Here is a 23511-nt window from a genome sequence, read left to right on the forward strand (position 1 = left end):
CTCCATTTCCAGCCTTTTTTTTTTTTTTTAAGAAGGCTTTATTTTTTTAAATTTTTTTTTATTTTTTTATTTTTGGCGGTCCTAGGGCTTGAACTAAGCCTGGGCACTGTCCTTGTGTTAGTTTTTGCTCAAGGCTAGCACTCTACCACTTGAGCCACAGTGCTACGTCTGCTTTTTCTGTTTATGTGATACTGAGGAACCGAACTCAGGGCTTCCTGCATTATAGGCAAGCACTCTGCCACTGAGCTACCCTCCCAGCCCACTTCCAGCTTTTTAATGGTTAAGTGGAGATAGAGTCTCATAGACTTTTCTGCCTGAGCTGGCTTTGAACTACAGTCCTCAGATCTCAGCCTCCTGAGTAGCTAGTATTACAGGAAGGAGTTACCACCGTCCTGCTATTTCTTTATCTTTTTAATTTATATGTAAGATTATATGATATCTCTCTTCATTCCAGATACTGAAAATATATTTTTTTGAGTATATAAGCTAATGGGCTATCAACTTTATCTTTTCCAATAACCAGATTTTGATTTTTTGTTCCCCTGCTTATCTATTTTCTGTTTAATTGATTTAGACTCTTACTATTTCCTGCTTTCTATGTACTTGGGTTTAATTTATTCTTTTTCTAGCTCCCTGTGGTAGAAGTTTTAGATCATTGACATTGGATCTATTTTTCTGTTGTAAGCATTTAAAGCTGTAAATTTCTCTTTAAGCATTATTCTTGATATATCCTACAAACTTTTATGCCTAGGCCAGCCTGAAACCACCATCCCCAGATCTTTGCCTTCTAGGTAACTAGGATTATAGGCTTAAGCCACTGCTTCTGTTTATAAAAATTGTGAGTGCTCACAAGAAAAGACTTTTATTGTTAGCAGCAGATACTCTTTGTTCTCTTTGAAAACAAATTTCTTATTATTTGTCTAGTGATAATTTAGACTTTGTAAATGATTGGTACTGAATAGGCTCTTCAAACAATATTATCTGTTGCTTATTACAAGTGCCATACTGTACAAATATATCTTTTTAATTGTGATTTGAGTATATATCTCATAAGAATACTTTTACTTTATCAGGCCATAATGCAACAGGGAAACACTTCTATCAAACCCATCCTCCAAGTCATTGTAAGTACCTACATGTATTGCTCAAATATTTTATAGGTTTGTAAACAATTACAAATTATGTTTGATGGAAGACACAGTTTTCCTTCAGGGAATTCTCTCCATTGTTTAGAAATAGATCAGTCTACATTGTGACCCTGAAAGAGAGGATAATGAGGCTTAAAAAACAAAATGCTAGCCAAAGTTAGTTAAAAATTAATGCTAAAGTTAGTTTGTAGTGTTAGATTTAAACTTTACCTTGCTTAGGTGACTTACAGTATTACACATCCTTATATCTACTCTGCCATCCATATGACCTTCAGAGAGAGAGAGGAAAAAAATGAGGCTGTTGATGTCAAAGTCTTCAGTTAACCCTTCAGTCTCAAATGTGGTAGGAATTTTTAAGCATCAATAAAAGCAAAATCCAGGATTATAACCTGGGATTGAGGGAAAGTAAGTGATAGTCCCTAGTAACTCCTCACTGCTGGTCATTGTCAGGCTTCATGTTCAGTTTCCTTCAGAAATCTGCCTCTGTTCTCCTTCAAGCTAGGATAAGCCTCAGATTGGCTCTTAGACCACTGTATTTGTACAGAGCCTGCCCCTGCTTCCATCTCTATCCAACTATAAGCTCCTTCGGGGCAAGGAACTTTTTTCCTCAGTTTCCGTTTTATATTTTTAGCATGTTTTCTATACATACCATGTATAGATTTGGTGCTTAGTTATTAATATTTTTTCCTTAAAATTTTTTTTTGAAGGTAGAAACATATGCCTTTATTGGCACCTTAAAATTTTTTTATGTGCATATACATGTGCATGCGCATGCCTGTGTATAAGTATATGCCAATACTGGCATTTAAACTGGCCTCAAGCTCTTGTTCTTTTTTATTCATGGCTAGAACTCTACTACTTGAACCATGCCTCCAGTTCTAGTTCTAGTTTTTTTTCCTGGCTAATTGGAGATGAGAGTCTCATAGACTTGCCTGCCCAGGCTGGCTTTAAACCAAGCTCAGCCTTTAAACAGATCTCAGCCTCCTGTGAGCCACCCGTGTCGGAGTATATTGTTTTTAATAATGTTAGTGGGAAGTTGGTGGGAGTAATTATCCAATTCAATATTCTTTTATTTGTATGTAGGTATCAAGAGAATGGGCAAAAACTCAAGACAAAATTCCATTTGTCTTGAACAAATGACAACCCACTCAACTACCACTTAAGTTTAGTTTTCTCTAGGGATTGGGCAGAAAACCTGGCTAATGAATCAAGTTTTCTATCCTAGAATATCCGTGCTATTACTACAGGCAATAGTCCACCCCGTTACCGACTGCTTATGAGTGATGGATTGAACACCCTGTCCTGTGAGTATGATGCATGATTGTTAGAACTGTGAGTGTGAAAATGATAGAATCCCACCTGACACTCTGAGTGCAGTAATTTGGGTACATTGTTGTAGTATACCACACTTCTTGGCTGTGTATCTCATTGAGGCAGAGTTGCAGCTGGCAGACAGCATTCTAACAATAGATTGCATGGAGTGGAAAGCTGCCACTCAGCTTAATTACTTTTCTCTAACTGGTGCTGTATGTTTTCTTTGATTAATTTCCCTAAGGATGGTATTGGCATTTAGTGAATGGGATGGGTTAGCTGTCCTGTACTTGCCTTTTGGGGGGTTTTATTTTTGTCTTGGAAGCTTTAAAAGGAGGAGGTAATGTATAGAATATTTGCTTGCTATCGCTAGTCACAATGTAAATGTAAAGGACTTAGAAGGACTTGAGTGTTTTTTGTGAAACCTGAGTGACATAAGAAAATGATGAGGCCCTTTGAGAAACACAGCTGATTCATACCATTTTTTCATTATGCATCTTGATTAGTTATAACTTCAGTAAGTGTGCATGGAAGCCATTGGTTTTCTTGGGATCAGCTCTCATATTCCTATGACTGAAATGTTCCCCGAGGCTAAAATAATGTCTGTGCTTTTCAGCTTTCATGTTGGCAACCCAGTTGAACTCCCTTGTTGAGCAGGAACAATTGTCCAGCAACTGTATTTGCCAGATTGACAGATTTATCGTCAACACTCTGAAAGATGGAAGGTAGGTGTTTTCTGTTTGTATTGGACAGAGAAACACATTGCCTGCCAAAAATTCAATAAGGAATTTTAAAAAGGCAATAAGGAGTTTTCAGCTAAGAAATTTGTAGCTAATCAGGTCTGAACTCAGAAAACTAAAACATGACACCATGGAAAGAGAAATATGCAAACAAATTGGAAATCCCAGAACAAAAGAATAAAACAATGCATAACTATATTTACTTCTTATTTTTTCAGCTGTTTTTAGTATCTGGCAATGAAGAGGTCACTTAATACAGTATAAAAAGATACATTTAATTATATACTGCTGTTCTTTTTTTTTTTCTCCACAATCTTGAATTTTCAGTATTCAGCCAATAGAGAATATGTTTAGTACTTTCAAGATGTTATGTGCTAGAAATATAACAGTGAACTGAACAGAAAAATGATCTTTTTAAAGTGGGGGAACTTTATATAGTATTTTCCCCAAGAATTTTATTTTGAATCACACAATGTATTCAAAACACAAGAAGCAAATATAAGCATTTCAATGTTGATAAAGCTTCATCAAGGTATGTTACATTATCTGTATATTTACAAACGATTTTCAATTTGTGTTATTGGATATATGTTTGTTTTCTTTTAAAATTTAGCCTTTCTAAAAAAATAAATAAATAAATAAAGGACAGACTGATACTTACCCCTAACCATCATTTTTGACCTCTCCAATAATGTTCCTTTGATATTTTGTTTTAAAATTTTCTTTATTATTATTATAAAAATGATGTACAAAAGGGTTACAGTTACGTAAGTTAGGTGAAGAACACGTTTCTTTTTGGACAATGTCACCCCTTCCCTTGCTCTCTCCCAGTTGTTCCATCCCCTTCCTACCCATAAATTGTATAGTTCATTTTCAACATACTGTCCAGTGAGTACTATTGCTGTTCACTCTTTGTCCCTTTATTTCTGTGTCTTCCCTTACACTTCCAAAGAAATATAAATGAACAAACAAAATAAAAAGGAAAGAAAATAAAAAAGAGCAACAAAGGAAAAAAAAAATTTAGCCTTTCTGAATTAATTTGGGTGTCATTTTATAAATAAGTTAAAAAATTCAATTTAAGATTTAATTTGTGATTTTATTCTGCTTAATTTATTATTGGTCATTTTTGCTTATTTTTTCTTAGTGTTTGAACAATGTTCTTATTTTTTCCTTGTCATAGATCAATGGTTCCCTTTCCCCCCCCCCCTCCATTAGTTCAGAAGTTAACATGTTCTATTGTGTCTCTATGGCAGTTTCTGATTTTTCTTAAATCTATAGAATTAAATATTCTGAAATAGGTCAATATTTTTGCTATCCTTCCAAATGAAATGGGTTATAAAAAATCATCTGTGAGTCAGGCATTGGTGGCACATGCCTGTAATCCTATCTACTTAAGAAGCTGAAATTTGAGGATCATAGTTTGAAGCCAGCTCAGGTAAAATAGTCTGTGAGACTCTTATCTCTATAATTAGCCATTGAAAAGCTGGAAGTGGCTCAAATGGTAGAGTTGATAGCTTTGAGTGGAAAAAGCTAAAGGACAGTGCACATGTCCTAAGTTCAAGCCCTAGGACTGGCACAAAAAAAGAGAAAAAAAGAAGATCAAAAATCTTCAAAGTGACAAGTTAGTACAAAATGAATTTGAATCCATTCGCTAGAACAGGAATTTATTTATTTATTTATTTATTTATTTATTTTACAGGTAAGGGGTAGGTTTATCAGTAGACCTGCTGGGACCAGGCAAGGTTGGCACTCCACGTGGCTGGCAAAAGAGAGAGAGGAAAGAGCTAGAAAAGAGCAAAGAGAGCAAGAAAAGAACAGAGAGAGAGTAGAGAGAGCTAGAAAAAGGCAGAGAGTAGAACAGGAATTTAAAAGTCCATCCTGAATAAATGAATACATGGGAAAACAGCTATTTCTTAAAATAAAATGATATCTCACGACTATAAAATAAATTATGTAATTAGAAAATCACCATTTGGCAACTGTCATGGTAATGATTGATTGATGCAGGAAGCATTAGTAGATGCTATATGTTTCCTATGGCTACTATTAACCATCACAAACTTGATGATTTTATAGAATAAGAAAAACTATTGGAGAAACAGATGCAGAAACTTACTCTGTCTGGAGGCCAGAAGCTGAAACCTGGCTGGACACTGGTGACTCATGCTTCTGATCTGAAGATCACAGTTCAATACCAGCCTGGACAGGAAAGTCCATGAAACTCTTATCTCCAATTAACCACCAAAAAAGTGGAAGTAGAGCTGTGGCTCAAGTGGTAGAGTGCTAATCTTGAACAAAAAAAGCTCAGGGTCAGGTCTCAGGCCCTGAGTTCAAGTCCCAAAACCGACAAGCACACAGACACACAGACACACACACACACAGACACACACACACACACACACACACACACACACACACAACACACACACAAATGTTGAAATTATCTCTGGGCTGAAGCCATGTCAGGAGGACTGTACTTTGGAAGCTTCATGGGAGGATGTATCCATTTGTCTCTTCACCTTCTAGTGGCTCCTGGCATTCATTCCTTGGTCTATGACTGCATCATTCCAATGCATTCTCTCTCTGTATATCTATAGATGTAGATATATATATACACATAGATAATAGATCTTTCTCTCTTTCTCTCTCTTTTTTTTTTTTTTTTTTTGGTCGGTAGTGGGACTTGAATTCTGGGCCTGGGCGCTGTCCCTCAGCTCTTCAGCTCAAGGCGAGCGCTCTACCACTTGAGCTACAGCGCCACTTCCGGTTTTCTTGTGGTTTATTGGAGATAGGAGTCTCACAGTCTCTCCTGCCCGGGCTGGCTTTGAACCGCGATCCTCAGATCTCAGCCTCCTGAGTAGCTAGGATTACAGGCGTGAGCCACCAGCGCCCGGCTCTTTCTCTCTCTTTCTCTCTCTTTCTCTCTCTTTCTCTTTCTCTTTCTCTCTCTCTCTCTCTTTCTCACACACACACACACACACACACACACACACTTTCCTTTCAGAAAAATACATGTGATTGCATTTGTGGCTATCTCATCCTCCCATGTAAAAGTACCACTCATTCATAGGTTCTAGGATTAGGGTGTGGATATTTGACAGGCTCTTATGTGATGTGTTCTCAGTTTGTGGCCTAGTTGGGCCTTGAGTTCATGATCCCCAGCTCCTGAATGCTGGAATTACAAGCATGGACCACCATGCTTGGTTTTATAGTCTTTATCTAGCATACAGTTGATAGAAAACAAGTAGGTGAAAATTTGATGAGAAACAAGGTAGTTAATAGGCTTAAAGTATCTCCCCAGGAAATAGTTATTAATTGTAGTGGGAAGAGAGGTAGTTTTGCAAGGGAGGAACCTAGGCCCTTTGATGATGGTGATAATCAATGTTAACTTTACCTGTGGTGGCACAGGTAGAAATCATGTATCATGTAACAGAATACAACCTCATTTCTGTCATGTGCTGGGTGTAGGTGTATATATGATAGTATCCAGTAGTGTCAAAGCCTCAGTTACATTGTAATTGGCCTCATCTTCAAAAACCTCAAGTGTAGGGCTGGGAAGGTGGCTCAGTGGTAGAGTGCTTTCCTTGCATGCATAAGGTCCTGGGTTCAATTCCTCAGAACCACATAAACAGAAAAAGCTGGAAGTAGCGCTATGGCTCAAGTGGTAAAGCTCTAGCCTTGAGCTGAAGAGCTGAGGGACAGAGCTCAGGCCCAGAGTTCAAGCCCCATAACCAACCCCCCCCCCAAAAAAAAAAAAAAATCTCGTGTAGCCAGGTGCTAGTGGCTCATGCCTATAATCCTAGCTACTCAGGAGGCTGAGATCTTAAGATCACAGTTCAAAGCCAGCCTGGGCAGGAAAGTCTATGAGATTCCTAGCTCCAATTAACCACCAGAAAACTGGAAGTAGCATTGTGATACAGAGTGGTAGAGCACTAGCCTTGAGCAAAAAGAGCTCAAGGACAGTGCCTAGGTGCTGAGTTCAAGCCAACAAAAATTTTAAAAATCTTAAGTGTGAAAGTAAATGAAAAATTGAGAAGCGTTTCTCCCTTTGACACAAGGCCCTGGATTGGATCCTTGTGCTGTCATTGAAGCAGTAGATGAAACTCCAGTTGCTTTTATGAGTTAGATGAAAGTATTTTGTCAGTATTAATTTCCCAACATGGATGGTTGTGTTGTGAGTAGGTAGAAAGTTGAACAGCAGAGATTTAAATTTTCATACTGTGGTTGGTTAAAAAACTTAACACAAACAGAAGGAACTGAATGTAACCAGATAAAATTTCTTCCTTGAAAGAGCAATTTCAGTTAAGTTTCCACAAAGATTAAAACAAAACTGTAAAGAATATTAAAAGGATTAAAGTATTAGAATGACAACTTGGCTTGGTATCTGTTCCTTTGGTTTCCATGGTTTTCCCTCAGAATTTTGTCTTCTGGCATTGAATATTGATCTTCATAAGTCTTAAGGCTAGCCTGCTTTGGCTTCTTTCCTGTTAGGAAGTTTTCCTTTATTTGCTTGGATTCCCAAAGAATTCTTTTTTTTTTTTTTTTTTTTTTTGTCGGTTGTGGGCTTGAACTCTGGGCCTGGGCACTGTCCCTCAGCTCTTCAGCTCAAGGCGAGCGATCTACCACTTGAGCTACAACGCCACTTCCGGTTTTCTGGTGGTTTATTGGAGATAGGAGTCTCACGGTCTCTCCTGCCTGGGCTGGCTTTGAACCACGATCCTCAGATCTCAGCCTCCTGAGTAGCTAGGATTACAGGCGTGAGCCACCAGCGCCCGGCTCCAAAGAATTCTTTATCCTCCTTTTTTTCCTTCCTTTCTTTTTTCTTTTTTTGGTCCGGTCGTGGGGTCTGAACTCTGGGCCTGGGCACTGTCCCTCAGCTCTTCAGCTCAAGGCTAGCGCTCTACCACTTGAGCCACAGTGCCACTTCTGGCTTTTTTCTTTTTACTTATGTGGTGCTGAGGAATCGAACCTAGGGCCTCATGCATGCAAGGCAAGCGCTCTACCACTAAGCCACCTTCCCAGCCCTCCTTCTTTTCTTGACAACATCTCAACATCTAGCCCAGACTGGTTTCAAACTCCAGGTTCTCCTGCTCTGACTCCTAAGTGCTGGGATTATAGGTGTGTACTACCATGCCTTGCCTAGAATTTTTTCTTCATACTTCATATTCCATAATAGACCACATCTCAATGTCAGCTGTTCTTGCCAATTCTCCCCCTCGTACACACCATATCAAATAATCTTTCACTTCGCTTATTCAGTTCTTTTTTTGGGGAGGGGGAGGTGGTTGTGAGGCTTGAACTCAAGGCTTGGGCACTGAATTCTTTTTGTTCAAGGCTAGCACTCTACCACTTTGAGCCACAGTTCCACTTCCAGTTTTCTAGAGGTTAACTGGGAGTAACAGTCTCACAGACTTTCCTGCCTGGGCTGGCTTTGAACTGCAATCCTCTGATCTCAGCCTCTTGAGTAGCTAGGATTACAGGCATGACCCTCTAGTGCCTAGCTCAGTTCTTTCATTTTATTTTATTTTTTTGTTTTTGTTTTGTTTTTGGTCCGGTCATGGGGCCTGGGCACTGTCCCTCAGCTCTTCAGCTCAAGGCTAGCACTCTACCACTTGAGCCACAGCGCCACTTCCGGCTTTTTTCTTATGTGGTGCTGAGGAATCAAACCCAGGGCCTCTGGCATGCAAGGCAAGCGCTCTACCACTGAGCCACCTTCCCAGCCCCAGTTCTTTCATTTTAAAGAAGTTTTTCTGTTTGTTGTTCCTTCATGCTGTTTTCTGTTTCATTTATGGAGTTGCTGGGTAACTGCCTTCCTTGTAAATCCTTAGTTGGCTTCAATCTTTTGTCTAATACATGTATTGGATTATATCATTTCCAACATGATAATAGTTGAGGTTTTAGCTCTTTTCTGTCCCTTGATGTTTATATAGTTTTAAGTATTAGATATATAACAGTGTTACTTTTGTTGTTTCTTTTTTTTTTCCTCCTTTGCTTTTCAAACTCCCTATTCTTCTGCCTTGTTTTATGGTATCTTTGACTCTATTGAATTCATAGCAGTAGTTTGAATATGGCTTTGGGGAGGCATCACTCCTTTCTTGGCATATGTTTTCTTCTAGGGCAGTTTCTTGGTCTTTTATCTGACCTTGTTCCTTTCATTGTCCCATGCCATTTCTTTTTATCTTGTTCATGCTTAATGTGGACAATTCTGTTCAGGCTTCATAATTGTTCAGGCAGCGTCTAGGCCAGGTGCATCATCTTGCCAAGTTTCCCACTGGGGACCTGTTATCTTGCACTCCAGGCTACCTTTGAGTGCTGTGGGTGCTACTTTCTCTCTGTCCTCCAGGATATGGCTGTGGGAGACAGTGGAGAGCTTGGCTGGGATTGAGAACAGTCCTTGCCGGGAGTTCTTCAAAGTCTGTTCTCTCTAGTTAGAGATATAGTTCCACTCCACGAAGTATAGCTCTGCTGTACTTCACCTCAACCTGCTGCGCGGCATGTCATGTATTCTTTCAGACCTCTGCACAAGGTTTGTGTCAGAGTAAAGGAAGGCCTATGTCTGTTGTAGTTTATCTATTCCTTAATCTCTGTAGTGGTCATTCAGGTTTATTTGTTATATAGCCCTAGCTGGCCTTGACCTCATGATCCTGAGTTCCAGGATCATCAGGATATGCCACCATGTCTAGCTTTCAGGTTTATTCTAAACAGGGCTTTAGTCATTTTGTTCAGCTGTTTTCTTTTACATGTTCCTGCTTTTATTTCTGAAGGGTAGGCTACTAGAATTAGCATTATGGTGACAGAACAAAATATCCCAATATAAATGATGTTTAATGAGTGTCTATTTCGGAACAGACAAGTGCATAGAAACAGTGATGTGGCTCCAAAGGGTGGAGTGTCCACTAGTGGGCACAGGGCTTCTTTTTGGGATGATGAAACTGTTTCAGAGTTAACAGTGGTAGTGCTTACACAACTCTGAAAACTCCTAGTTATACACATAGCAAAGTGAATCTTAGGTTACATGAATCATAAAGCTGCTTGTTTATTTTTGTGCTGGTACTAGGGCTTGATCTCAAGGCCTTGTACTCCCCCCTCAAGACTGGTGCTCTTTTTTGGGGGGGGTCCAGTCATGGGGCCTGAACTCTGGGCCTGCGCCGCTGTCCCTCAGCTCTTCAGCTCAAGGCTAGCACTCTACCACTTGAGCCACAGCGCCACTTCCAGCTTTTTTCTTTTTTGCTTCTGTGGTGCTGAGGGATCGAACCCAGGGCCTCATGCATGCAAGGAAAGCGCTCTGCCACTGAACCACCTTCCCAGCCCAAGACTGGTGCTCTTTCACTTGAGCCAGACCTCCAAAGCTGTTGTTTAAAACTAAAACCTTTCTTGGGGCATGGCTCAAAGTTAGAACACTTGTCCAGTAAGCGCTAGGTCTTGAGTTCAAACCCCAACTATCAAAAACAACAACAAAACAAAACAGCAAAAAAAGCTTTCTCATTTACTGGCAATTTTGACAATTGTTTTGGTATAGAATACCTCTGTACATCCCTGTACATCCCAGGCTGGGCTGGAACTCCCAGTCGTCCTGCTTCTTAGGTTAGTATTGTAGGCATGCACCACCAGGCCTGCTTAATTTCTTTAATAATTACCAATCATAGCGAGGCGATGGTGGCTCATGCTTGTAATCACATCTCAAGAGACTTGAGATCTGAGGATCAAGGTTCAAAGCCAGCCTGGGTAGGAAAGTCCGTGAGACTCTTATCTCCAATAAACCAGTAGAAACCTGAAAGTGGTGTTGTGGCTCAAACGGTAGAATGCTCGCCTTGAGCTGAAGAGCACAGGGACAGGGCCACAGTTCAAGCCCCACAACCAACCAAAAAAAAAAAAACCTAATCATTATTTTGGCTTACATTTTCTTGTTAGTGAAGATAAGCATGTTACATTTGTGGCTGTCTGTAACTTTTCTCTTTTTATTATACCATTTTCCTAAAAATGTTTATACGCACTTTTTGTTAACCAGAAATATGACTCTTTACATGGTATTGTGCTTTGTGCTCAAGGTCTGGTGCTTACAGGTATTCTAATACTTGAAATGTACCCTTGGCTCCTTTTTTTTGCTTTTAGTTACTTTTCAGGTAGGGTCTAACATTTTTGTCTAAGGCTGGTCTCTAAGATCCTCTAACCTATGGCCTCCCGAGTAACTGGTACCAGAGGTACATTCTCCCACACCTGGCTTTTTGTTTTGCATTAATTTTTTTATTATTATTATAAAGGCATACCTGGCTTTTTTGTTGTTGGTGTTGGTCATGGAGCTTGAACTCAGGGCCTGGGCACCGTCCCTGGGCTTTTTCACTAAAGGGTAGTGCTTTACGACTTTGAGCTGTAGTGCCACTTCTGGTTTACTGGTGGTTAGTTGGAGTCTCCTGGACTTTCTGGACCCAGGCTTGTTTTCAACCTTGATCCTCAGATCTTAGCCTCCTGAGAAGCTAGGATTACAGATGTGGGCCACTAGCACTCAGCTACACCTGGCTTTTTGATTGAAGGATCTTGTTAACTTTTTCGCTGGGCTGGCCTTAAAATCAGCCCCTCAAATAGCTGGCATTATAGGCATAAGCCACTGTACCCAGCTCGCTCACTTGCTCTGTCTCTGTCTCTGTCCCTGTCCCTGTCTCTGTCTCTGTCTCTGTCTCTCCCTTCCTTCCTTCCTTCCTTCCTTCTCCTTCCTTCCTTCCTTCCTTCCTTCCTTTCCTTCCTTCTTTCCTTCCTTCTTTCTCTTTCCTTTCTCTTCTTTCTTTCTTTCTTTCTTTCTTTCTTTCTTTCTTTCTTTCTTTCTTTCTTTCTTTCTTCTTCTTCTTCTTTCTCTTCTTTTCTTTCTTTCTTTCTTTCCTTTCTTTCTTCCTTCTTTCTTTTCTTTCTTTCTTTTCTCTTTCTTTCTTTTCTTTCTTTCTTTCTTCTTCTTTCTTTCTTTCTTTCTTTCTTTCTTTCTTTCTTTCTTTCTTTCTTTTTTGTTTTCTTTTTCTTTCTTTCTTTCTTATGGTCATGGGGCTTAAACTCTGGGCCTGGGTGCTGTCCCTGAGCTCTTCAGCTCAAGGCAAGTGCTCTAACACTTGTGCCACAGTGCCACTTCCAGTTTTCTGGTGGTTAATTGGCGATAAGAGTCTCACAGACTTTTCTGCCCGGGCTGGCTTTGAACTGTGATTCTCAGATCTCAGCCTCCTGAGTAGCTAGGATTACAGGTATGAGCCACCAGCACCTGGCTCATGTATTTTGTCTTACTCCTTTTCTGTTTATTATAGGGAATTAAAGACTCATTGTAGGGAATTAAATACTTTTTGAAATTATTTGTATTTGTCCTTTTTTTTTTCCTTTATGGCTTCTAGATTTTGTATCTTGGCTATCTAGGTAATAAAGCTATTTTTTTAGATTGGAGTAAGTAGCTAAAGTGGGGGAGTGCTATCAAGTACAAGGCCCTGATTTCAAACTCCAGTGTTACCAAAAAAGAAAAAAAAAACTGTAAATGTAAAAACTGGATTATCTGCTTTGAGAAAAACAACACATTACAATTTGTTTTAGTGCACCAGACAATTAGAGAAGCTGACTTGGTTCATCTGAGATTTATTTTTATGTTGGTATGAAGGAGGAATCTAACTTGTTTTCTAGATGAGTAGCACATAGCATAGAAAGCCTAGAGAAATTCAGCTGTTGGGTTGAATGTAATGGGAAGCTATGGGTTTTGATGGGGAAATAGTGTGTGTTATATTTTAAGTTTAAAAGTTCCTGCGGCTGGGAAAGTGGCTCAGTGGTAGAGTGCTTGCCTCGCATGCATAAGGCCCTGGGTTTGATTCCTCAGCACCACATATACAGAAAAGGTCGGAAGTGGCGCTGTGGCTCAAGTAGTAGAACACTGGCCTTGAGCCTTGAGCTGAAAGACAGCGCCCCGACCCAGAATACAAGCCCTATGACCGACCAAAAAAAAAAGTTCCTGAAAGATTCTGAAACTTTCAGATACTGACCTTAGCCAAGTGCTGGTGTCTTGTTCCTGTAATCCTATTTACTCTGGAGGCTGAGATCTGAGAATCATGGTTCAAAGCCAGCCTAGCCTGGGCACGAAGTCTGTGAGAATTTTTTCCCTCACCTTCGGTCATGGAGCTGAACTCTGAGCCTAGGTGCTGTCCTCTAATACTTGAGCCACAACACCACTTCCAACTTTTTCTGTTTATGTGGTACTGAGAACTCAACCAGGGCTTTATGCATACTAGGCAAGTACTCTACCACTAAACCTCCCTGAACCCTTTTGCTCAAGGGTAGCACTCTACCACAGCACCATTTCCAGTTTTTGACTGGCTAATTAGAGATAAGGGTCTCACAGGGACTTTTCTGTCTGGGCTGGCTTTGAACCACAATCATTACTTAGATCTCAGCCTCCTGAGAAATTAGGTGACAGCTGTGAGCCACCAGCACCTGGCACTGAAATATTTTTACTGGTTTGTGCAGTCACTATTAGCACAGTTAATTTAAGAACATTTTTATTTCTCCATAAAGAAACCCTGCACCCATCAATCCACCAACTTTTCCAGTCTGGGGCAACTACTAATATACATTCTGTTTCTATAGATTGGTCTACTCTGGCTACTTCCTGTGGGATCTTGGAAAACATGTGACCATGTCTTTGATTTACTATAGTGTTTTCAAGATTCATCCAAATTGTAACCAGTATCCTATTTGTAGCTGTAGTATATAGATAGATGATGTCACATTTCATTCATCCTTCATTAGTTTATGGACTTTTGGATTGTTTTATCTTTTTGCTATTGTAAATAATGCACTGAAGATTTGTGTACTGATTTTTTTCCCTCTCTGCAGTATTGAGGTTTGAACTTAGTACCTTACACTTGCTAGGCCAGAGCTTTTCCACTTAAGCCAGGCACTCAGCCTTTGTGGTACAGTTTTTTTTGTTTTTTTTTGTCAGTCATGGGGCCTGAACTCTGGGCTTGGACACTGTCCCTCAGCTCTTCAGCTCAAGGCTAGCACTCTACCACTTGAGCCACAGCGCCAATTCCAGCTTTTTCAGCTTATGTGGTGCTGAGGAATAGAACCCAGGGCCTCATGCATACAAGGCAAAGCACTATACCACTGAGCTACCTTCCCAGCCCTGTGGTACAGTTTTTTATGTGTACATATGTCTCCACTTCTAAAACATAATTGAATCTATAGCTGTGGGTTTTGAACCTATGGATTCAACCAACAGCTGGTGAAAAATATTCAGAGGAGAAAAACAGCATCTGTACTGCACACACATACAGACTTTTCCTGTTATTGCTTCCTAAACGATGCAGTGTGAGAGCTGTTTGCATAGCATTTACATTGTATTAGATGTCATAAGTAACTTAGAGACAATTTAAAGTATCTAAGAGGACATGTGTAGGACATACACAAAAACTACTTTGAGCATGCACAGATTTTGTGCCTGAGAGGTGTCCTGGATCATTGCAATCCCCTAGGGACACTGCGGAAGACTGTATCCAGGAGTAGTAAGATTGCTGCCTCAAAGGTAACTTTTTTGTATTGGGGCTTGTACTCAGGGCTTGGGCACTATCCCATGAGTTTTTTTCACTCAAGGCCAGTACTCTGTCATTTGAACCACAGCTCCACTTCCAAGTTTTGTTGGTTAATTAGGGATCAGTGTCTCATGGACTTTCCTACTTGGGCTGGCTTCAAGCCTGGATCCTCATATCTCAGTCTCCTGAGTAGCTACGATTATAGGCATGAGCCACCAATGTTAACAAGGAGTAGCTTTATGATGAATATTTTAGGAGCTTTCAGACTATTTCCAAACAGGTGCTCCAACACTTGTTGCAAAGTTTCAGCTAAAATATTATCTGGAGAAGATTTTAGTAACTCTTGGCAGTTTCTTTTACCTGTTCTCCCAATCCCCTCCCACCCTGACACACACACACACACACACACACACACACACACACACTCTCTCTCTCTCTCTCTCTCTCTCTCTCTCTCTCTCTCTCTCTCTCTCTCTCTCTCTCTCTCTCTCTCTCTCTCTCTCTCTCTCTCTTTCTCTCGGCGTTTATTCCATATAAATTTTACAGTCACGTTTGAAAACCAAGTAAAAGTCTTATTGGAATGTAAAAATATATACAATATTTTCTATAAGATTTTTTTCATCAAAGAATATGGCATATGGCCATTTAGTCTTTAGGATTTTCTTGATGCAGTTATATAATTTCCTTAGTGTAATATTTCTATCAGGGTTTGAGGGCTGTCCTTTAGCTTTTTTGCTCAAGACTGGAACTCTTCTATTTAAGCCACAGCTCCCTTGGAGCTAATTGGAGATAGGAGTGTCACTGACTTTCTTGCCTGGGCTGGCTTTGAACCTGGATCCTCAGATTTCAGCCTCCTAAGTAGCTAGGATTATAGGCATGAGCTACCTGCACCCAGCTCTGCCATTGGTGTGTGTGTATGTGTGTGTGTGTTTTGTTTTTGTTTTTGTCAGTCATGGGCCTGAACTCTGGGGTTGGGCACTGTCCCTCAGCTCTTCAGCTCAAGGCTAGCACTCTACCACTGAGCCACCTTCCCAGCCCCTGCCTCTATAATTTTGAAGCAAATATCAGGTGTATTATTTCATTTAAAAATATTTTTTAGGGACTGGGAAGGTGGCTCAGTGGTAGAGCACTTGCCTTGCATGCATGAGGCCCTGGGTTCAATTCCTCAGCACCACATAAGCAAAAAGAAAAGCCGGAAGTGGCGCTGTGGCTCAAGTGGTAGAGTGCTAGCCTTGAGCTGAAGAGCTGAGGGACAGCACCCAGGCCCAGAGTTCAGGCCCCATGACCGGACCCAAAATAAATAAATAAATATATATATATATATATATATATATATATATATATATATATATATATATATATATAAAGGGCTGGGAAGGTGGCTTAGTGGTAGAGTGCTTGCCTTGCATGCCTGAGGCCCTGGACTCGATTCCTTAGCACCACATAAGCAAAAAGAAAAAAGCCGGAAGTGGCGCTGTGGCTCAAGTGGTAGAGCACTAGCCTTGAGCTGAAGAGCTGAGGGACAGCGCCCAGGCCCAGAGTTCAGGCCTCATGATCGGATCCCCCCCTCCCCCAATATATATATATATATATATATATATATATATATATATATATATATATATATATATATTTTTTTTTTTTTTTTTTTTTTTTTTTTTTTTTTAAGCTGGATGTTGGTGGCTCATGCCTGTAATCCTAGTGACTCCGGAGGCTGAGATCCGTGGATTGCAGTTCAAAGCCAGCCTGGACAGGAGACTGTTGTGAGACTCTTATCTCCAATTCAGCACCAGTAAACTGGAAGTGGCACTGTGTCTCAAGTGGTAGAGCTCTAGCCTTGAGCTTGAAGAGCTCAGAAACAGCACGAAGGCCCAGAGTTCAAGCCCCATGACTGACCCCCTCTCCCTCCAAAAAATATATATTGCTTCTTTTTTTAATTTAAATTTTATTGTAAAGGTGATATAAGATAATGAATACATTTCTTTTTTTACACTATTTATAAGCTGGTGGTTCATGCCGGCAATCCTAGCTCCTTAGGAGGTTGAGATCTGAGGATCAAGGTTCAGAGCGAACCTGGGCAGGAAAGTGTGAAATTCAGCCGGGCGCTGGTGGCTCACACCTGTAATCCTAGCTACTCAGGAGGCTGAGATCTGAGGATCACGGTTCAAAGCCAGCCCGGGCAGGAGAGACCGTAAGGTTCCTATCTCCAAATAAACCACCAGAAAACTGGAAGCGGCGCTGTAGCTCAAGTGGTAGAGCGCTCGCCTTGAGCTGAAGAGCTGAGGGACAGTGCCCAGGCCCAGAATTCAAGCCCCACGACCAACAACAACAACAAAAAAAACCTGTGAAACTCTTCAATTAACCACCAAAAAAGCTGGAAGTGGAGCTATGGCTCAAGTGGTAGAGCATTGAGCAAAGAAACTCAGGGACAGCCTTCAGGACCAGCACACACACACACAAAATAATAATACGTATTTTTATGTTAAACTAAAAAAAAAAATACGTATTTTAAAGTTACCCTTTTTATTTTTTAAAAAACTCTACAATACCATTTATACCTGAATATTCAGACATTCAGTGTTCAGTTTTCAGCTATTCATATGTAAGTGTATATCTATGTGTGAATATATTATGTATATATGTATATGTATATGTGTACATACAATTTTATCTGTGTATGTGCCAATTCTGAGGCTTGAACTTGTAATCCTAGCCACTAAGGAGGCTGAGATCTGAGGATTGAGGTTCAAAGCCAACCTGGGCAGCAAAGTCTGTGAGACTCTTTTTGCCAGTTAACCACCAGAAAACCGGAAGTGGCACTGTGGCTCAAGTGTGTGTGCATGTATTTTTTTTTTTAAGTAGATGAAATGGAGCTGTGGCTTAAAGTGGTAGAGCTCAAGCCTTGAGTGAAAGAGCTCAGGGATAATGCCCAGGACCTGACTTACCAAAAAAATAGAAGCATATGATGGAGGTCTTGAGGCAGGACTGGGATAACATATATAGAAACAGAATGAAAACTGCTGATTTTCCTCAGTTTGGGACCGCTGAGAATCCTTGGTTATCAAGGCCAGACCATGTAAAGCCTTGTCATGTCAAAGGTTTTTGTTGATTTATTTTGTGGTACTGGGGACTAAACTAAGGGCTTCACATGGGCTAGGCAAGTGCTCTCCCACTGAGCTACATCCACAGCCCTAATATCAAAGCTTGTTTTGGGTCTAAGATTTTTGGAAAAGTAGTGATAGATGAGTTAAAGGCCTGAAAGTTCTTTTTTTTTTTCTGGGTCCAGTCGTGGGGCCTGAACTCTGGGCCTGGGCACTACTCCTCAGCTCTTCAGCTCAAGGCTAGCGCTCTACCACCTGAGCCACAGCGCCACTTCTGGCTTTTTTTTTTCTTTTTGCTTATGTGGTGCTGAGGAATCGAACCCAGGGCCTCAGGCATGCAAGGCAAGCGCTCTACCACTGAGCCACCTTCCCATCCCCAGGCCTGAAAGTTCTTTTTTTTTTTTTTTTTTTTGGGTCCGGTCGTGGGGCCCGAACTCTGGGCCTGGGCACTGTCCCTCAGCTCTTCAGCTCAAGGCTAGTGCTCTACCACTTGAGCCACCACTTCCAGCTTTTTTTTTTTCCTTTTTGCTTATGTGGTGCTGAGGAATCGAACCCAGGACCTCATGCATGCGAGGCAAGCGCTCTACAACTGAGCCACCTTCCCAGCCCCCTGAAAGTTCTTAAAGATAGATAATAATTAAAAATTCTAAAGTATCAACTGTCATAATTTTTTTTCATGGTGGAAAATTAACTGTTGAAGTGTGTGTTTCTGAACACTTTCTTTATGCAGTATATTCTTGTGTTTAATAATCTAAATTCTTTTTTTTTTTTTTTTTTGTCGATCATGGGGCTTGAACTCTGGGCTTGGGCGCTGTCCTTGTGCTCATCAGCTCAAGGCTAGCTCTCTACCGCTTGAGCCACAGTGCCACTTCCGGTTTTCTAGTGGTTTTATTGGAGATAAGAGTCTCACGGACTTTCCTGCCTGGTCTGGCTTTGAACCGCGATCCTCAGATCTCAACCTTTTGAGTAGCTAGGATTACAGGCGTGAGCAATTGGTGCCCCGCAATAATCTAAATTCTTTTTTTGGGGGGGGGGCGGGTCCGGTTGTGGGGCCTGAACTCTGGGCCTGGGCACTGTCCCTAAGCTCTTCAGCTCAAGGCTAGCACTCTACTACTTGAGCCACAGTGCCACTTCCGGCTTTTTTCTTTTTGCTTATGTGGTGCTGAGGAATTGAACCCAGGGCCTCATGCATGCAAGGCAAGCGCTCTACCACTGAGCCACCTTCCCAGCCCCAAATAATCTAAATTCTTAACATGCCAGTGGCTCCTTGATGATATGTTTTTTGGCAAATATGCATCATTTTAATTAAGGGCCTAGATTGGAAATGAATACCCTATCATAATAAAAAACCTTGATAATGATGCAGTGAAAAATGAAGGGAGATACTTATGTAGAATTGATATCATATATTAGTTATTCAGTAATGAATAATACTAACAAAGGAAAATAGTTCTATCACAATGATCATTGAGGGAAAGCTTTTTAAATAGCTTGTCTTTGAAAGTGTTTGGTTTATTTATTCTAACTTGTTACCATTTGCTTGTCTTTGTTAGGAGAGTAATTATTTTGATGGAGTTAGAAGTTTTGAAGTCGGCAGAAGCAGTTGGATTAAAGATCGGCAATCCAGTGCCCTATAATGAAGGTAAAATCCTCTTTATAGATTGTAGCCCTTGGTTGTAGTGCTTCTTTATAGATCAGAATCCTGTCTTTTGGCTTCCATTCGTGTTGTTCATCTTAATAAAACAACAGTCAGTCAGGGCTCAAGGAGCCAGGTGGTTCTGTCAGGGATTTTTTTTGACATTGAAGAAATAGTGTATGAATAAGGAGGAGGAGAAATACAAAAAAGAGAATGTCATGGACATTCTTTGTAAGATCCACATAAATACTGTACTCATAGCTGATATTGTATCACTACTTAAAGATAATTTTTTTTAAATAAAGTTAAATTTTAAAAAAACACATAGATGGAAAAGCTGGAAATGGAACTGTGGCTCAGTGATAGATTGCTAGCCTTGAACACAGAGAGGCTCAGGGACAGAACCCAGGCCCTGAGTTTAAGCCCCAGGACCTGCAAAAAATTAAAATTAAAAAAAAAAGAAGTAAGAAAGGAGGGAAACTATTCAGCCTTACTGTTCACCTTTGTCTTATTCCTCTCCTAGAAAGCCCTCATACTTGCTCCAATACGTGTTAAGTATAGATTTTCTTTTACAGATTCTTTTTATCAGGTTGAGGAAATTTGTTTCTTATTTACTGAGAATTTTTATCAGGACTGGGTGATAGATTTTGTTAAATACTTTTTCTTCATTTATAATCATGTTTGTGTTTCTTCATTTTTTTAGTTGTTAATGTGGTGAAGTAGTGATTTTTTTGAATGCTAAAACCATCTGGATTTCTAGGATAAGTCTGTACTATGATGATGTATTATCCTTTTGTACATTGTTGGATTTGCTTTCTAAGTCCACTTGATTTGATTTGATTTTGTTTGAAATACTTGTTTCTCTATCCATAAGAACTATTAGTTTATAGTTTCCTGTTGTGCCTATCTGGTTTTGGTATCAGAGTAATCCTGACTGCATTGAATGAATTGGAGAGTGTTCCTTCTTAAATATTGAAGAGTTAGGGTAGAATTAGTATTACTTCTTTCTTAAATGTTTAGTAAACCTCACTCGTGATGCCATCTGGGCCTTTTTTGGGAGATGTGGGGTCAGGGTCTTGCTCTGTAGCTCAAACTCATTATGTAGCCCAGGATAGTTGTCAACTCCTGATCCTTCTACCTCCCCCTCCTGAGTGCTGGGATTGTGGGTATGTTTTTGTCTTCTGTTTTTTTGGGAGAAAGTTTTTCAACTTCAATTTTTTTTTTTCTTTTAACAGATAGTATTCCAGTTACCTGTTTTTTTCTGTGTGCTTTTTTTTTTCCCTCCCCCAGTACTAGAATTTGAACTCAGGGCCTCACACTTGGTAGGCAGGCATTTGACCACTTAAGCCATCCTTCCAGACCTTTTTGCTTTAGTTACGTTTTGAATAGCTCTCGGGTTTATGGGGCCAAACTGGATCTCAGTTGTCTAATTTACACTTCCTGTGTAGTTGAGATTATAGACACTACCACACCTGGCTTACTGACTGAGATGTAAATCTCAGTACTTTTTTGCCTAGAGCTGGCCTTAAAGCTTGGGTCTTCCCAGTCTCTTCCTCCAGAGTAGCTGGGATTACAGGCATGAGCCACTACACCTAGCAAAACCTGTATAATTTTTAAAAACTGAAAGGTAACATAACTAGGATGATTCGATATCTATTTTCTTTAATAAACATTAAATTTTGAAGAGATACTTTACTTTTTTTCTTTTGTGACACAGGGTCTCGCTATGTAGTCCAAGCTCTCCAGGTTAGCCTAGAATTTATAATCCTCCAGCCTCTACCTCCTGACTGATGGGATTGCAGGTGTGTGTCACTGTCCCTGGCTCCCCCCAACCCCCTTTGACAGTACTGGGATTAAACTCAGTGCTTGATACTTTCAATGTATGGACAGTCCCCCACATTTTACTCTATTCCTTGTAACTTCAGTGTCTGCACTTTTATCTTCCAGCTGTTCTGTCTTAACTTTTGTGATGCATTGACTGTAGATATCACCTGCTTGTTGTTTGGATTCTATAGGTTTTCTCTGTCCCTGGTTTCACCACATTAAACGTGAGCTTTTTTTTTTTTTAAACATACTTTAATTGTGACATTTCTACACATCTAGTACATTGAATCCCAAATGCATTCTATCATTCTCCTTTACCCTTCTTCCCCTTCTTAAAACAATTTCAACAAGTTTTATTGTTGTCTGGAGTTTGTTTATTATCTGGAAATAAACAACATGGACTATACTCATCCTTATTCACCATCTTCATTAGCTTTTCTCTCTCCCACTGTTGCCTGTGTCCCCATCTGAGCTTTTTTTTTACTGTCATATCATTCTTATTATTATTTTAGCGTGTATTAGTCATACCAAAAAGCTTCACCTTGGTATTCAGACATGAATATAGTATATTTTAACATAAAATAGTCTTTCTGGAAATGGAACCTGCCTGCTAGGTACTAGTCTTTACTTTATAGTAGTAAATGAGGACCCTAAATTGGAGAGGTCAGGTTCAGAATGATCAAATTAGAGTATCACATTTGTGTCACAGTAATAAGCTCTATTAAGTGATCATATCAGTTAGCGTGTATAGTTTCTGCTTTTAGAAGAAATATAAGACAAAGCAGTGGTTTAGAAGCTCTGAACTCCTTGAGTTTTGCAGAAGCAGGGCAGGGGCCCTGGTGGGCAGCTTTAGCTGCTTTGGCCAGGTTTCTCATGTTTTGTTTAATTGAATGGTTGTATTAAATGTTTTGTGTTTCAAGGACAAAAGTGTTTGTGATAAAGGTGGAAGTGAGCTGGCCACCAGTACCTCATGCCTATAGTCCTGGCTACTCAGGAGGCTGAGTTCTGGGGGAGAGGGTCACAGTTCAAGGCCAGGCCTGGTAGAAAAGTTCACTAGACTCCCTCTGTTAAAATAGCCAGCAAAAGCAGGGCTGGCTGGATGGCTCGAGTGTTAGAGAGTCAGGCAAGCAAGTAGAGGGCAAAGAAAAAAAAAAAAGCAAAAGATGGGGATGAAACGGTTAAAAAGTAATTATTGCTTGGGGTAGGGAAAGCCTTTGGATCCATCTAGTTTCACTGCTCTTACCCTGTCTTCAGGGACTGCTAAGTGCAGAGGAATGGGGAAAAGATTTTGCTCTTCAGAATTATTTATGATTGAATTTCATTGTTACCACATCAATAACAAGGTGTTACTCAGGCCATCATAGAATTACCTTCCTTACAGTTACTATGGCCATATGGTATATTTCACTGCAATGGTTCCTAATTTTCTAATTTGTGGTTTCTAATTTCTAATTTGTGACAGTAAGGAAACTTGTTAGTGGGCAGGAAAATAAAACAAGATTTCTATTTTCAGAGTACCTGTGACCGGGGAAAATTAGTTGACTAAATACAGCCCAGAAATAAATAGGAATTCTAAACAGTACATTAAGCTGTATTATAATATTAGTGTCACATTAAATAGAGATAACTGTAGAATTCTGAATATGTGAAAAATAAAACTAACAAATCTCAGCTACTTGGAAGGCAGTGATTCAACACCAGCCTGGCAGAAAAACTTAGTGAGACTCCAGTTCAATACAGAATCTGAGCCTGGTAGCCTGAATTTGTGATCCCATAATCCCAGCTGCTAGAGTCCTCCCTGGGCAAAAATGCAAGAGAACCTATCAAAAAATAGCTAGAGCATCTAGAGGTGTGGCTTAATAGTGCCTGTTTCGAAAGTATGAGGCCCTGATTTCAAACCCCAATAAAGCCAAAAAAAAAAAAAAGCACAATTCCTTCATACGCTATTGAATTAAATAGCTTTAAAACTCATGTTACTGCTTCATATTATTTTTATTTCTGTATATATGTGTAATTCTACATACTTACATTCTTGCTATTATTTTACTCAGCCTCATATAGCACAAATACTTAGTTTATTAGTATAGCTCATTATGGATATTAATTGGAATTCTTCTTAGCCTGGTGTTGTCCATTTTTCCATCAACAGGATATTATAATTATATGATGACTCATCTGTATGTTCTTTATAGTTTTGTTACAAGT

At 40.0% G+C, this 23511-nt stretch overlaps 1 protein-coding gene across 1 annotated transcript in view; it reads left to right on the forward strand.

The window, feature by feature from the left end:
- Rpa1 (replication protein A1) overlaps positions 1 to 23511 on the forward strand; it is a 61373-nt gene that overhangs the window by 8650 nt on the left and 29212 nt on the right. The window contains exons 2-5 of the mRNA XM_070027476.1: positions 1074 to 1124; positions 2374 to 2452; positions 3076 to 3184; positions 19400 to 19488. Of these exons, the coding sequence (XP_069883577.1) occupies positions 1074 to 1124; positions 2374 to 2452; positions 3076 to 3184; positions 19400 to 19488 (328 nt within the window). The remainder of the gene's footprint in view (positions 1 to 1073; positions 1125 to 2373; positions 2453 to 3075; positions 3185 to 19399; positions 19489 to 23511) is intronic.

Source organism: Dipodomys merriami, unplaced genomic scaffold (assembly GCF_024711535.1).
Source record: "Dipodomys merriami isolate MVZ:Mamm:240054 unplaced genomic scaffold, mDipMer1.0.p SCAF_19, whole genome shotgun sequence".
Taxonomy (NCBI): Eukaryota; Metazoa; Chordata; class Mammalia; order Rodentia; family Heteromyidae; genus Dipodomys; species Dipodomys merriami.